The sequence below is a fragment of the Chiloscyllium plagiosum genome, unplaced genomic scaffold, assembly GCF_037043375.1.
Source record: "Chiloscyllium plagiosum isolate Xiang-an unplaced genomic scaffold, Cpla_swu_hap1 HiC_scaffold_26, whole genome shotgun sequence".
Lineage (NCBI taxonomy): Eukaryota > Metazoa > Chordata > Chondrichthyes > Orectolobiformes > Hemiscylliidae > Chiloscyllium > Chiloscyllium plagiosum.
Window position 1 is genome coordinate 42,161,437 of NW_028270164.1, and position 15,779 is coordinate 42,177,215.

General features: G+C 41.4%; 1 protein-coding gene across 2 annotated transcripts in view; it reads left to right on the forward strand.

The window, feature by feature from the left end:
- Positions 1–15,779, forward strand: part of LOC122563263 (T-complex protein 11-like protein 1) — a 56,624-nt gene that overhangs the window by 20,551 nt on the left and 20,294 nt on the right. For both annotated transcript variants that reach the window (XM_087973652.1, XM_043716907.2), the window contains 5 exons: positions 2,835–2,955; positions 8,625–8,845; positions 11,316–11,452; positions 12,970–13,139; positions 15,492–15,673. In XM_087973652.1, the coding sequence (XP_087829778.1) occupies positions 2,835–2,955; positions 8,625–8,845; positions 11,316–11,452; positions 12,970–13,139; positions 15,492–15,673 (831 nt within the window). The remainder of the gene's footprint in view (positions 1–2,834; positions 2,956–8,624; positions 8,846–11,315; positions 11,453–12,969; positions 13,140–15,491; positions 15,674–15,779) is intronic.

The window sequence follows — 15,779 nt, forward strand, 5'->3', positions numbered from 1 at the left end:
CCAGGTTAAACTTCAGTTGGCTGACCTCAACATTTTTTCCCCTATTATTTCAGGGAATGATGGGTCAGCATTTACTGCCTATTCCTATTTGCTCTTGAAAGCTTGCTAGATCGTGTCAGAGGACAGTTAACCACATTGCTGTTGGGCTGGAGTCATGACTAGGCCAGACCATGTGAGGCCAATAGATTTCTATCTCCTTAAGGATATTAGTGAGCCAATTGAAGGTAGTTATAGTGTTTCTCAGTACTGACACCAGCTTTTAATCTCAGATTGAAATTTCATCAGCTGCCATGATGAGATGTTAAGAGATTTTACCACCATGGCACCATCTTGCCACTTGACAGAAGGATAGTTTGGTCAGCCTCAGAGCCCCCAAGAGTTGAAGTTAGATGGACTTCATCCCTTTATCGATTACAAGTTGACAACTCAGTTTGAGTATGCAAGTGTTTGGAATTTGAAGATGGCACCAGTCTCAGCTGTAGTATACCTGTTGTTTAGAGCCTTGGGAGTAATTACTGTCAAGGCAATTTGCCAGTTTTTGCTTAAATCTATTATCCTGCAACTTAGGACATTTGTTAGGCCACTTTTGGAATATTGCATGCAATTCCGGTCTCCTTCCTATCGGAAGGATGTTATGCAACTTGAAAAGGTTCAGAAAACATTTAAAAGGATGTTGCCAGGGTTGGAGGCTTTGAGCTATAGGGAGAGGCTGAACAGGCTGGGGCTGTTTTTCCCTGGAGTGTTGGAGGCTGAGGGGGTGACCTTATAGAGGCTTATAGAATCATGAGAGATGTGGATAGGGTAAATAGACAGTGTCTTTTCCCTGGGGTGGGCGAGTGCAGATCTAGAGGGCATAGGTTTAGGGTGACAGGGGAAAGATATAAAAGAGACCTAAGAGGCAACTTTTTCACGCAGAGGGTGGTACGTGTATGGAATGAGCTGCCAGAAGAAGTGGTGGAGGCTGGTATAATTGAAACATTTAAAAGGCATCTGGATGAGTACATAAATAGGGAGGGTTTGGAGGGATATGGGCCGGGTGCTGGCAGGTGGGACTAGATTGGTTGGGATATCTGGACGGATTGGACCAAACGGTCTGTTTCCGTGCTGTACATCTCTATGACTCTATTAAAAAGCAAAATCCCTTTAAGGCTACAGACCCAACTGATGCAAAGTAAACACTGGGTAAGTTCATCTGTCGATTGGTTAACCAAACTGTGCTTAAAATAATATCTGTTGCCGTAGAGTTTCTCTGTGCAATGTCAGTCTTTTCTCTCTCTAACTTCCTTTGCCATGTGTGTTAGACAGCATGTAACAGCTTAGAAGCTGCACATTTGCACTTTTTTCTTACGTGAAGAATGATTGTTAACCTGCTCATGCTTTTCACAGTTAAACCAACCTATTCTCTGTTTATCAGGATAGGAGTGGTATAATACATGTGATGTACTAATGACTGAGAATCTTTACAAAACCTTCCCCAAATCAACATTCCTGTGTTTTGTTCAGAGCCTTTGTAATTCCCTCTGCCATCTTCAAAGAAGGCATTTTATCATTGGTTGGTCAGGAAATAGATACCCTTCTTCCAGGCAAGTGGAGAGTATTCCATCACACTCCTGACATGTGCCGTGTAGATGGTGGACAGACTTTGGGGAGTCTCAGAGTGAAGACTCCCTCCTAGGCCAGGTTTTAAAAGGGTACCATTGGATGGAAAGTCAGTCAATTCCACCTCAGTGGAAATAGACAGGCCCTTCTTCAGGATTCCTGAAGAAGGGCCTGTGCCCGAAACGTCGAATCTCCTGTTCCCTGGATGCTGCCTGACCTGCTGTGCTGTTCCAGCAATAAAGTTTCAACTTTGATCTCCAGCATCTGCAGACCTCACTTTCTCCAGGAAATAGATAGCCTTACTACCAACTTTAGTGGCCAATACCAATGGTTTTGTGGATGGGTTGGCTTATCTTTCGGTGAGGGGGGTGGTACCTGGCAGTTACCCCACGTGACACTCTGTGGGAAAGGTACCACCCCCCTCACCGAAAGATAAGGCAACCCATCCACAAAACCAAACCCGATGGCGGTCTGTCCTGATGAACTTCACTCAAACTCCTCTTAATTCCAGGCCGTCCTCCACATGGCCAGCCTTCCCCACTAGCCAGCTGTTCTTCATGCCAGATTAGACAGCCTTCCTTAAACAGGAGTATGAACTGATTGTGGTCATTAATAACCTGTGGATACTTGGGGCCTCCGTTACTGAGGTGGAATTGACTGACTTTCCATCCAATGGTACCCTTTTAAAACCTGGCCTAGGAGGGAGTCTTCACTCTGAGACTCCCCAAAGTCTGTCCACCATCTACACGGCACATGTCAGGAGTGTGATGGAATATTCTCCACTTGCCTGGATGAGTGCATCTATGTAAATCCTCTGGATGGTCAACACCCATCCAGGACAGAGCAGCCCACTTGAATGGCATCCCATGCACCACCTACAACAGTCACTCCTTCCTGCATTAGCTTGCTATGGCAACAATGTGTATCCTCTCCGAGGAGGTACTGCAATAACATGCCAAGGCACCTTCAACACCATCTTTCAAGCCCATGACTTCCACCACCTCTAAGTCCTACAACATCCTGACTTCAAAATATATCACCTTTCCTCCTGAGTCAAATTTCACAATCTTCTTCCTCCCTAATGGCAACGTCGGTACTCCCACACCAAAGAAACTGCAGTAGCTTCTTTCCGTTGTATCATTCTAAGGTTCTATGATATGCCATCTCCTTTGGAATTTATTTTTTTGGGATGTAGTTGCAGAAGTTCTCAATAAACACTTGTATATTTCTTTCAGTTTGGAAAGGAAAGTAAAGGAGATTGTGCACAAAGCCTTCTGGGATAGCTTGCAGGCACAATTAGATGAGAAACCACCGCAGTACACCCAGGCCATCAAGCTGCTCCAGGAAGTTAAAGAGGTAAGTGCTGGAGATGGACTGAAATCCAGTTCAGGCTGGACTGTACCAAACTGAACCTCTGTTGTGTTAATTGGCCCAGATTTCAATTCTTCTTCTTGAATAAGACAGGATGGAATTTAACACTGAAACTTTAAGGCAACTGTTTACAACACTGAAGCAATCTTCAAATTCACTGTTCCTCTGTTCAATCAATCAGCCTGAACTATACAGCAACTTTCATAAACCCTTCAGAGTTATGCCAAATTGGCGACATTAGCGGTAAAACTGTCAAATCCATATTTACCCTTGCACTTGGGTGATAAAATATTTGGAAAATTGCTCATGACTTGGCAATTAGGAAATTTCAGAATCCACTAAATTGACTGTAAACCCTGCAGAAGTCTGAATTTCAGCTGCAGATATGCTGATCTGCGTAGGAGTCTGGGGATATGCCCAATAAGTGGCAGCAACTGAGTTTTCAGACCTTTTGGCTGTTTGTCCTGCAGTTCAGCCAATCGTCCATCTTCCAGCAAGGCAGTGGACAATCCTCCCCCACCAAACTATCAGGCCTATGTGTGCTGAGGAAATAAGCCTGGAAAAGGATAGAGTCCATCTTTGGAAAGAAATCTGTGAAGGACTTGAGAGGGGAATGGTGAAACGTGAGAGAAATACTAAAAACTGAAATGATAACTACGCCAAATTCAATTAAAAGCTGGAAAATCTCTCCGCCTTGACAAACTTGAAGTATGAATGGTCTAGCATAGTTTGCAAATGGTGTTTTTCTAGGTATTTCCTACCTAAGCAACTACATGATATTTTTTTCTGCTCTTAACAGAATCTACCAATTGGGGCTCAAGCTAATATTAGCACTCCCTTGAGCATCCATTCAGAAATGGCCGGCACAGTGGCACAGTGGTTAGCACTGCTGCCTCACAGCGCCAGAGACCCGGGTTCAATTCCCGCCTCAGGCGACTGACTGTGTGGAGTTTGCACATTCTCCCTGTGTCTGCGTGGGTTTCCTCCGGGTGCTCTGGTTACCTCCCACAGTACAAAGGATGTGCAGGTCAGGTGATTTGGCCATGCTAAATTGCCCATAGTGTTAGGTAAGAAGGGGTAAATGTAGGGGTACGGATGGGTTGCGCTTTGGCGGGTCAGTGTGGACTTGTTGGGCCGAAGGGCCTGTTTCCATACTGTAAGTAATCTAATCTATGCTATACAATAGCCCACAAATAATTAACTACATAAATCTAGCAGCGTTCAAGGAGAATTGAACATAAACTACAAGGAATAAAAGTTTCAGAAGTATTTTTGAAGTCTTCTCCTTTTCAGTGTTGATTTATAAAAATGATAAGAATAATACATCTCTCAAATATCAGGCAATAACATGAACAGGAATTGCTGGTGAAAATGAGCAGGTCTGTCTGCATCTGTGGGAAGAAAGCAGAGTTAAGGTTTATGACCAATAACTCTTCATCAGAACACTATCCTCACAATCAATATCCTGGGATTGGAAAAGCGATGTAAAAATTGTGGGGCAAGAGGTTAGGAATTCTAAGGTGCGTCCCTCACCACCTGTTTCCTTAAAGCCGGTTCACCATCTACAAGGCACAAATCAAGAGTATGATGAAATACTCTCCACCTGCCTGGAAAGGGGCTGTTCCAACAACACTCTGAGCTCAACGTCTTTCAAGATAAAATACAGTCGGTTCTGATATAACGCAATAGTTTTGTTCTCATGCAATCTTGTGTCACGAGAACACCGCGCATTAGCCACGTCATTTAAACTAATGGGGCAGGAATTGTTTTACAGCCAATATAGGTAAGGAATGTTCGCATTCCACAAATAGCGGTCTAAATCCTTCAATCACGTCAAAGCCAATTTGTGTTGAAGAAACACATGTTAGAGCAGAACCTACTATAATGCATTTAATTGGCACTGGATTCACTATCTTAAATAAACATTCCCTCCATCTCACACAATGGGTACCATCTGCAAATACACTTCCAAACCAATGACTTTTGCTAACCCAAAGGTTAGGGCAGCTGAAAAATTGAAATAACATCAATGTTGCCCTCCAAGCCATGCATCATCCTGATTTGGAATTTTATGTCCATTCCTTCATTGTCAGTGAGTCATAATCCTGGATATACCCACAGTAGATGGATGACAGCAGTTTAAGTAGGTAACCCACCACCAGCTTTTTAAGGACAGTTAGTGATGAGCATTAAACTCTGGCCTAGCCAGCAGTGCCTACATTCTATGAAACAGATAACGCAATCAGCACAGCTCACGTCAGGACATTTAACGGACTTGGACTAAATTCTTTTCATCCAGACTTTAATTCTCACAAAGTTCTCACAAACTTTGAAGACTTTAATTATTTAAAAATAAAAGGAGCACCCAGGGACGTGACACAATTATGTAAAAATCATCAGTCAGAATTTCTGCTCTGACTTGCATATCATAAATCTTGTAACATGAGTCATTCAAACCAGGGAGGCAATAAGATTATAACTGTGGTGGGGACACTCTCTTCTCTACAGCCATAAGTGAAAGTCCCAATGGTCGTGATGCTAGCCCAGTGCCAAGGTTAAGGACATCTCCTCCGGACTGAAGAGCAACTTGGAATGAGGCGGGGAGCGATCCTGCTGTCATCATTCATGTTTGTGCCAATGATATTGTTAGGACTCTAAAAGAGGTTCTGCTGAAACAAAACTGAACAGTTCAGAGATAAAGTAAATACAGAACCTCCAAAGTAGCAATCTCTATAATTACTTGAGCCACGGGCAAATTGGCAGAGGCTAAAGAAAATGAAGAAGCTAAGTGTGTAGCTCCAAGAGTGGTTTAGTTGGAATGGGTTTCAGTTCATGGCACACTGGTACCAGTGCTCTGGTAGAAGGGAGCTATTCCTGAGGGATGGGCTGCCCTTGAGCCATGCTGGGACCAGTATCCTAGGGATGTAGCAAGAGCTTTAAAGTAATTGGGGAGGCTAGTGGTTTGGGAAAGGAGAATGGTAGATTTACAAAGAAAAAGGATTTGGCAGCTTACTCGGTAGCTATTTGGATAGTGATACCCAGAGTTGGACCGTAAGGGTCAGAGGCAAAGGTTAATGGTAAACCAGAAAATTTGGGTAAGTGTTTTTTATTGAAAATCAACAAAAGATCTCCAAAAAAAACAGTAAAGAGTGAGGAAATTCAACTTTGGGTTAAAATTGCAAGTAATTTCAAAATGGAGAGCAAGGCCTTCTTTAAATATATAGAAAGGAAGAGAGAGGCCAAAGTGGATGCAGACCCCATAGGCAATGAGGCTGGAGAAGTAATAATGTGGAAGCAGGAAATGGCAGAGGAGTTGAACAAATACTTTGCTTCCGTCTTCAAGGTAGAAGACATTATTAGCAATCCAAAAATGATAAATAATCAAGGGCAAAAAGGTAAGAGGAAATAAATAAATCCACTATCTCTAGAGAAAAAATACTAGGGAAACTGATGGGGCCAATGATAGCCTCAGGACTCGATGGGATACATCGTAAGATAATAAAAGTAGTAGCTACAGTGATAGTGGGTGCACTGGCATTAATCATCCAAGAATCCTATGATTCTGGCACAGTACCAGAGGATTGGAAAACTGCCAATGTAACACTATTACTCAAAAAGGGAAGGAGACAAGAAGCATGTAAAAATGAAGCAGTCAGCTTAACATCTGTCATTGGGAAAATGTTAGTGAGTATTATGGAGGATGTAGTAACAGGACATTTAAAAATACATAATAAAATCAAGTCAATGTAGTTTTATTAAGAGGAAATCATGTCTGACAAATTGATTAAAATTATTTGAGGAGAGATCACAGGATAGATAAAGGGGAAGCTGTGGATATAATTATATTTGGAATTGTAGAAGATATTTATTAAGGATATAAGAACACTTAAAGACAAGAGCCCCTGGTGTTGGAGGTAGTATTTTAGCATGGAGAGAGGATTGATTACTAACAGAAGACAGAGTCGGGATAAGGGGGGCATTTTTAGGTTGGAAACCTGTAGCTAGTAAAGTGCCACAGGGGCCAGTGCTGGGGCCACAATTATTCACCATATTTATTAAAGACCTGGATGGGAAAAGTGAATGCATTATAACCAGGTTTGCAAATGACTCAATTATAGGTGGGAAGGCAAGTGATGAGGATGACACCGTCTGCAGAAGGGTATCGACTGTTTAAGCAAGTGGACAAGAATTGGCAGGTGGAATATAATGTGGGAAAATGTGATGTCTTGCACTTTGGCACGAAGAATAGAGGATCTGTTTTTTTTTAAAGTGGAGCATGACTACAGAAAGCTGCAGAGGACTTTGGAGTCCTCATGCATAAATCTCAGAGTTAGCATAAAGATCAGCAGGTAATAGGGAAGGCAAATGGAATGTTGGCCTTTATTTCAAACAGAATGCAAAATTTAAAAATAGGGAAGTCTTGCTCAAACAATACAAGGCACAAGTTAGACCACACATAAATAATTGTGAACAGCTTTGGTTCCCTTATCGAAGGAAAGATATATTGGCATTGGAAGGAGTTCCGAGAAAGTTCAATAGGTTGATCCTGAGTATGGAGGGACTGTCTTGTAAGGCAAGGTTGAGTAGTTTGGGCCTGTACTCATTGGAATTTATAAGAATAAGAGGCGCCCTTATTGAAACAAACAAGATTCTTCATGGAATCATCAGGGTAGATATGGAGAGGTTGATTGCCTTTGAGGGAGTGTCTCTATCCAGACAACATAATCTCAGAGTAGAGGGTTACCTAATCAGGACAGAGGAGGAGGAATTTCTTCTTTCTCGGGGAACAGAATCAATGGAATTCTTCACAGCCGAAAGTTGTACAGGCTGGATCATTAAGTGTTTTCAAAGCAGAGATAGATTTTTTAATCAGTAATGGAATCCAGGATTAAGTGGAGTTAAGGATGATCAGACCAGCCACTACCTCATTGAATGGCGGAGCAGATACAATGGACTGAATAGTCTTAGTTGTTTGGTAAAGGTTGAGCCCCTGTTTTTCTGGCTGTCTTGTTGCAATCCTATCACATTGGGATGCTTTGATACTTGAAGGTGTAACGTTGAGCCGTACAATATTTATGAATGCCTGTAGCTGAGAGAAGGCTGTAGTTGGATGGAATCATGGCAAAATTGAAAGACTTTGAATCAGGACTAATTGTTCAACTCCTCTTCAGGACAGCAATAAATGTCCCATCTCCAACTCAAACATTCTTTCCTAGAATCATAAAAACTGTAACCCTTACCTTCTGCAGCTTTCTCTCCCGGCTATGATCTTGCAAGCCAAGAGTGCACGACCCAATAGTGGCTACTCCATGTTTTACTCATTTCCCTCCTGTTATTTCTGATAGGGATGCTGTGATGCACTATGGGATATTGCTGTTCCCAGGTTTTTGAGTAGAATAAAACTGATTTTCATTGCTTTTAAAGCACACAATACACCTGATTCTGGGAGCATGAATAGCATGAAATGCTTAAACCACCTAGTTAGGCGGCCACACCACCCCACAGCTCTTTGTCAGGCTGAGTTACAAGGTGTATAACCTATACGGTTGGATCCACAATTCCATATCTTGAGAGTTTATCAAAAGATGTCAGAGAGGAATAGAAGCGCTGGTCTAAAGTGAATCTTATTCCTTTGTTGGTTTTCTTTTCTTTAGTCGCTGTTATCTCTCCTGCTTCCTGGTCACACCCGTTTGAGGACTCAGATCAATGAAGTGCTGGATATGGAGTTGATTGAGCAACAAGCTGAGCATGATGCATTAGATATCCAGCAACTGGCTGGCTTCATTGTAGGCATGATGGCAAACCTATGTGCCCCAGTCAGGGATACAGAGATTGAGAAGCTGAAAGGCCTCACAGACATTGTCTCTCTCTTCAGGTATGTTTGGACTGGGGAATGATATGTGAATGTACAATACCATCAGCTCTAAATTTTTTATATAAATATCCTTCCTCACCCCTTCTGCCTTCTCAGAGTTGCACTCCAAAGTGGACCTCCTTAATCCTGCCCTAATATCTCCTCATGGTTCAATGATCCCTGTTTTGTTTGTTAACCTTCCTATGAAATTTGCTTTTCTACATTAAAGATGCTATATAAATGCAGGTTCTTATTATATACAAGAGTCAGATCAAACAATACTCCTGTAACCCATTACAAAACACTTGAATAAACTACGTCAGTTATCCTCACTGCTTCATCTTTAGTTACTTTATCAAATATTCTGCTAAATTGGTCAAATTTGATTTCCCTTTGTAAATCAGTGCTTGTTTTTGTTAGGTTGCTTATTTCTATAAATGTTTGACCAACTTGTTCATAATAATCAGAACTTTCCCACATACCAAAGGTCAATTTCATTAGGAACATAAGAATTGCTAGATTCAAGAAACTTCAAGCTCCAACTATTACTAAGATTTAAGAAAGAAACTGGGCGATTCAGTCTGTCAGATACCATCCTGGCCATCGCATGGCGCTACAACAGTAGAGTTATTGACTAATTGTTTGCAATTTCTTTATTTTTCATCATTTATATAAATGATTTGGATGTGAACATAAGAGGTATAGTTAGTGAGTTTGCAGATGACACCAGCAAGGTGTAGTGGACAGCGAAGACCGTTACCTCGGAGTACAACGGGACCTTGATCAGATGGGCCAATGGGCTGAGGAGTGGCAGATGGAGTTTAATTTAGATAACTGCAAGGTGCTGCATTTTGGAAAAGCAAATCAGAACAAGACTTATACACTTCATGGTTAGGTCCTAGAAAGTGTTGCTGAACAAAGAGACCTTGTAGTGCAGGTTCATAGTCTCTTGAAAGTAGAGTCGCAGGATCATGAAGAAGGCATTTGGTATGCTTTCCTTTGGACACAGCATTCAGTATAGGAGTTGGGAGGTCATGTTGTGGCTGTACAGGACATTGGTTAGGCTCCTTTTGGAATATTGTGTGCAGATGATCTCCTTCCTATCGGAAGGATGTTGTGAAACTTGAAAGAGTTCAAAAAATAACTCTTTTTTTTTGAAGGATGTTGCCAGGGTTAGAGGATTTGAGCTATGGGGAGAAGCTGAATAAGCTAGGGCTGAGGGGTGACCTTATAGAGGTTTATAAAATCATGAGGGGCATGGATAGGATAAATAGACAAAGTCTTTTCCCAGGGGTGGGCAGGTCCAGAACTAGAGGGCATAGGTTTAGAGTGAGAGGAGAAAGGTATAAAAGGGTCTAAGGGGCAACTTTTCACACAGAGGGTGGTGCGTGTATGGAATGAGCTGCCAGAGGAAGTGGTGGAGGTTTGTACAATTACAGCATTTAAAAGGCATCCAGATGCCCTTTATGAATAGGAAGGGTTTGGAGGGATATGGGCCAGGTGTTGGCAATTGGGACAAGTTTAGGTTCGGATATCTATTCGGTATGGATGAGTTGGATGGAAGATTCTGTTTCTGTGCTGCACATTGACTTAAAGTTAGAGTCATAGCGTAGTAGGCTTCAGAACTTGTAGATCTAATATCCCCTTCCTCCAGCATATGCTAGAATTACCACAAATCACAAATTACTCGTGTATTAAATTGCTCATAGACTGCTCTCAAACTATTAACGTTGAAAGAAATTTAATGCATATTTGAATGAATCAGGACCAATTTTTTTCCACCATCTCCCTGGTGAGTTTGTTTCATTAGCTTGATTTCTTACTCACTGCAATAATAGCAGACACATTACCCCCAAAATGCAAGTGGGGTTGGATTGGATAGAACATTAAAAATTTTTTGAATCTCAAAAAGCAATAGCAGCAGAGAGACCTGGATTTCTGACCAAAGTGCTCCTGTCCCTGCTCAGAGTACTCCAGCCAGTAAATAGTGGTGCTATGTTTTTTTTGCTGTGCCTTCAAACACAGGCTGCACCTTTTGTAGTTGCAGCTTTTATTATTGTACTGTTTGCAGTTACATTCGCTACTTGGCCAGCTCTGCAAATGAAGGCTATTATCCATTTGCCATATAGTCATTCACTTTCTCAAGTAACCTGTGGGATTATTACCTCTAGGTTTGATTTCATATCAGTACAAGCTATCTATCAATTGATTAGGTCAGAACCTTGTCATTTCATTCTGTTGTTGTCTGTTAAACGTTAACCGTAAAACGCCATAAATAAATGACAATGGTCTCTTTTGTTTGATCTGATCATTTTTAAATAAATTTGAGTGATCATCTACTGGGCCATTTCTCAAGTTTCTTTGCCTTCTCTGCAGTGAGTAACCCTGCTTCGGTTGAGTGTAGTTACATACTAAGCGTATCAGCAAAACAGCCTATTCTGTGGTGAGAGGAATGAAATCTGTAATCCAGTCTGACTTTACTTTCTGTTAGAGAGATCTTCCGAGTGCTTGACCTGATGAAGATCGACATGGCGAACTTTACCATGAAGGCTTTGAAGCCTCATCTAAAGCAAGAGTCCATCCAGTACGAGCGCAGCAAGTTCCAGGCATTCCTTGACAAACAACCCAGTAAGTAACTCACAGGAAGGGTCAGTGCTCAGCCTGTTATGGCACTGACCTCATGAGAAGTGTAATGGATCAGACTAAACCCCCTCAAAATACTCAGAAGGTCGAGATCCTAAACTTTTCTTCTTTTAAAGGTAAGTGCCAGGCATTGCAATTCGATTGGTCAAAATACCAGATATGAAGCAAAACACACTTTACTTATACACTAAAGTTAAAATATAACAAAAGAAAGAAGAAACTGGAATAACAATTCTATTAGAATACTTAACAGGATAATAGATTATTTAATTACTAAACAGTAACTGTTCCAATATAATAATATCGCCTAAACACGCCCTTGGCAAAGCAAGTTCTGTAAAATAGATTCTCTCCCAGGCAATTCTCCACTAAATGAGGAAAAATATCAAGAGAAAACTCAGAGTAACAGGGAGGGATGTACTCCAGCTTCCAAACCTGACTTCAGGACCCCAGCAACAGCTACTGAAAAACTAAAACTGAAAATCCTGGTTCTCTGGGAGCTTGACCGCACCCATTCAGGCTGCTTCTATTGTTCCAATCTTAGATGGGAAAAATGTCCAAGGCCTCACAAGGTGTTTACTTCACTGGCTTTGAAGCAGACTGATTTTTACTTCTTATCTTAACCTTTCTTCATTTAATAAACAGGACAAAATACACCTCTTAAAGCCATAGAATCGTCACAGAAGATAAACTGTAAGAACCACTGAGAATTAATGCAAATTGTTCCCTGAGAACTGTTCTCAAAATGAAGGGACAAGTGCACACAAGGGGGAAAGGCAATGGGGGAAAAAATGTATTGATGTATTATTTCTGAACATAGTTGCAACGTGGCTACATATATTGTCGTGAGACTGATTCCTCCCTCCTATGATGCAGAGTTAAATAAAGTTATGGTAAGGACTTTGGAGAAACTGAGAAAATGCAGTTATTAAATTTGCTATGCCTCCATCTATAGCTTTGCATGTTAAAACAATTCAAATATCAGTATCGAGGGAAGTTATTAAAAATCTGAGTGCGAGCTGAGGCTTCACAATTTAAATTGATCATAGTTAATTCTTATGGGCTTAAATTGTTCTTGCCCCTTTTGGCTAAAATTGTTTTAAGGATTCACATCTTTCAGTTCAATTCCAACATTCCTCCAGGCACCACCTAACAAATGAAAATATCTCCAGACCCACATTAATGGGTTATTTATTTCTGTCTCTCTGCCCTGAATCAATCCCTGAAGGACATCACTGATATAACTTTGTAGATCACTTCAGACCAGAAATAAAATAAAGGACCTTTTGGATATACAATAAAAACAGTGTTGGACAAACTCAGCAGGTTTGGTGGTATCTGTGGAGAGAAAAACTGAGTGAATGTTTTGAATCTGATATGATTCTTCTTCAGAATTGCCTTTTGGGTCTGTATTGGTAAACGAGTCCGTAACTGAACCAGTGTCTCATTAATTTCTACATCAAGCTGCCATTGTTATCCTCTTCCTCCTCTCATTTTTTCAGATGGTTTGGAGCACACAACTGCCTGGCTGAAGGCAGCAATTGAAAAAACTATCCCTTCGGTCTCATCGTCTCGTGGTAATGGTCCAGTAGCAGTGAGCCCGATAGTGGTGCTGAATGAAGGCTACATGAACTTGTTGAAATGGGACCAGGACACCAACGTTTATCCAGAGGTAAGCGCCAAGTCACCAGTAAGCAGAGAGCACCTATTTGAACAGGTTAGAGGGCTGTGCCTATCGCCTCCTGTTGCCATGCTGGAGCATGCAGATAGTGCTGCAAAATGACAAATCAGCTATCTTCATGGACTCATTTCCTACTTAAAGATGCTTTAAAGGTGCCCGGATTAATTAAATTTTTCACAATAAACTGCTAATTAACAGAGAACATTAAATCATACAGTGGATGGGAACTGAATTAGAATTGAATTATATCAATGGAAAAACAGATTGTTATTTTAAGTTTAAAACCAGCTTAGACCTTTTGCCAATCTGGTTGGCTACAGCTTTGCTGTAGTGCTAGATAGTTCTGCTTTATTTTCCCTCAACTCCTTATTTGCTCCCATATAGATCCTCATATGCTTCTCATACATAGTTGCTTTGATCCGAGCCACCAATCACATGACTCCTCAATACTGTAATATGCGAGCACACATTTTGAGTTCAACAGTGCATACCATGGAAAAGAGATATGCAAGGAGAAGGCAAAGGTGTATACACAGCCTTCAAAGGGCAGTCTCTGTCCAAATGAAACACATGTCCAGCTCTTTGCTGTGATAGTTATTATGCCCTGTCCGTCAATTCATGGATGGAAAGACCCTCCTTCCTTCAATCACTCTCTGCCATTGTACAGCTGTGGTCTTGTTCACAATTTGATAATTGATGTATTGAATATGACTTCAGGGAGAGCCTGAGGGAATGAGACCTAGTAGAGTCAGAGTCAGCCTAGTCCTGAACAGTGTGGGACAATTTTTGGCTATTTGCATTTAAACGACTTGTTGATCAATGTTGACTGATCAATCTACTGATCAATGTTGACGAGGGAATTGAGACCTTTTCCTTCATAGTGTTTCAGACCTTATCAAGGCTGCTTTGGAGACCAGCATTCATAACATCTTCAGCAGAGTAGTTCCCAAACGGCCATTGTCCATTTTAAACCAAAAAAAAAACAAGCACACTGAGAGAAGTAAAATAGATTCCGTTTAGTAATTCAATCTTGCAATTGGCGGTATTGATGATGAGACTTACTCCAAGTACAGCCGTTGTGAATGGCTTTTCCGATGCTTTGTCAGAATGCTGGTGGGATACTGTGCATCTCATGGAGTCAGTGATAGAGTCATACAGGACAGAAGCAAACCCTTTGGGTCAACCAGTCCATGCTGACCATAATCCCAAACTAGACGAATCCCGCCTGTCTGTATTTGGCCCTCCAATTCTGAGATATAGATTTCTCTCCGTTGTTACAAGTAAATCTAGAAATAAGCCTGAATCTTGGGAGCAGCTGCAAGATCCACATCTCATGCAAATCATTCCTTCAACAACTTAAATTCAAAATCGTCATTAAAATTCAGGTTTATTCTGATGATCTGGTTGCTTCCAGGTATTTGTTATAGCTGAGAGATAATAGCACCATCTGCAGCTGAAACTGTTGATCATTCCTGGAACCAACTTCACACCTGCTTACTCCCAGAAACAAAAATTCATATTGCGGGCTCCATATTCTCCCACTCCCATCAGTTTGTCGGATTGCATTCCCTTCCAACATGAGTAGAAATGTCAAAACAGAATTCCCAGTCAAGACTAATGGAGAAAGACTGAGATGAGCAGAAAGTGATTAAAGTGAAGAGGAGAGCAAAGGGTCCCAGAAACAGTCTTGCAAGGCTGAAGTCTACCTACAATTTGGGAACTTCAATGTCAACACGCTCTCTAAAGAAAACTTTGAACTCTGATAATAAATCTCAATACCAATCACAACTGAGAGTTTGGAGAAGCCAGAATATGTTGTTCCTTTCCCAAAAATTGGAAGACTTCTTAATTACTTGAGGATGAATACTTCTAACAACTCAGGCCAAGCTAGAACATTGATTTATGAAGGTCCTAACTTCATTCTTGTCCTGAAAGTGCAGGGGTATGGTTCCTGGGTGGTGGTCAGTCTTTAGTTGCTGTGACCCTTAAGTGAGAGTCTGTGCTTTGGCTGGTGGTCAGCTACTTATCAGATTGTGGAAATGACCAGTCCTGACACATGCACACTGCATGTTATCCAGCAAAGGTCACTCAATGACAATCCAATATTGAAACCTGGTCTGGTTTCCCTCACCTCTTATTCCAATCATCCAAAGTCTGCATGGGCCAATTCTAACCCACATATTGGTGCTGTTGTTGGTCCCAGTTAATGAGCATAGAGATGGAATAGAAATAGCTCAATACTTGAAAAGAGTTATACTTGCTCTGATGATTCTCTCAACCAGTGAAGGTTGTAATTTTCCTGTTGATAAACTGAGCTAACATTTGTGTTCTCCCCCCATACAGACTCTGCTGATGGACAGATCACGTCTCCAGGAGCTGCAGCAAAGAGTTGATCAGCTGACTCTGGTGGCCTCCATTCTATTGGTAACCAGTAATGCAGTGGGAGCAGCCATTTGTGGTTTGCCTGGGTTTGTAGATAAACTAAAGCAAGTCACTTGTGCCTTGTTGGATGGGCTGAACTGCAAGTAAGTTAACCTGAGCACCTGTGTCTCCAGGAAGCAACAGGGGAGATGGATTATTCTGAAGTGTGGTTAGGAGCACCAGCTGTAATGACCGCTCTATTCATTGAGT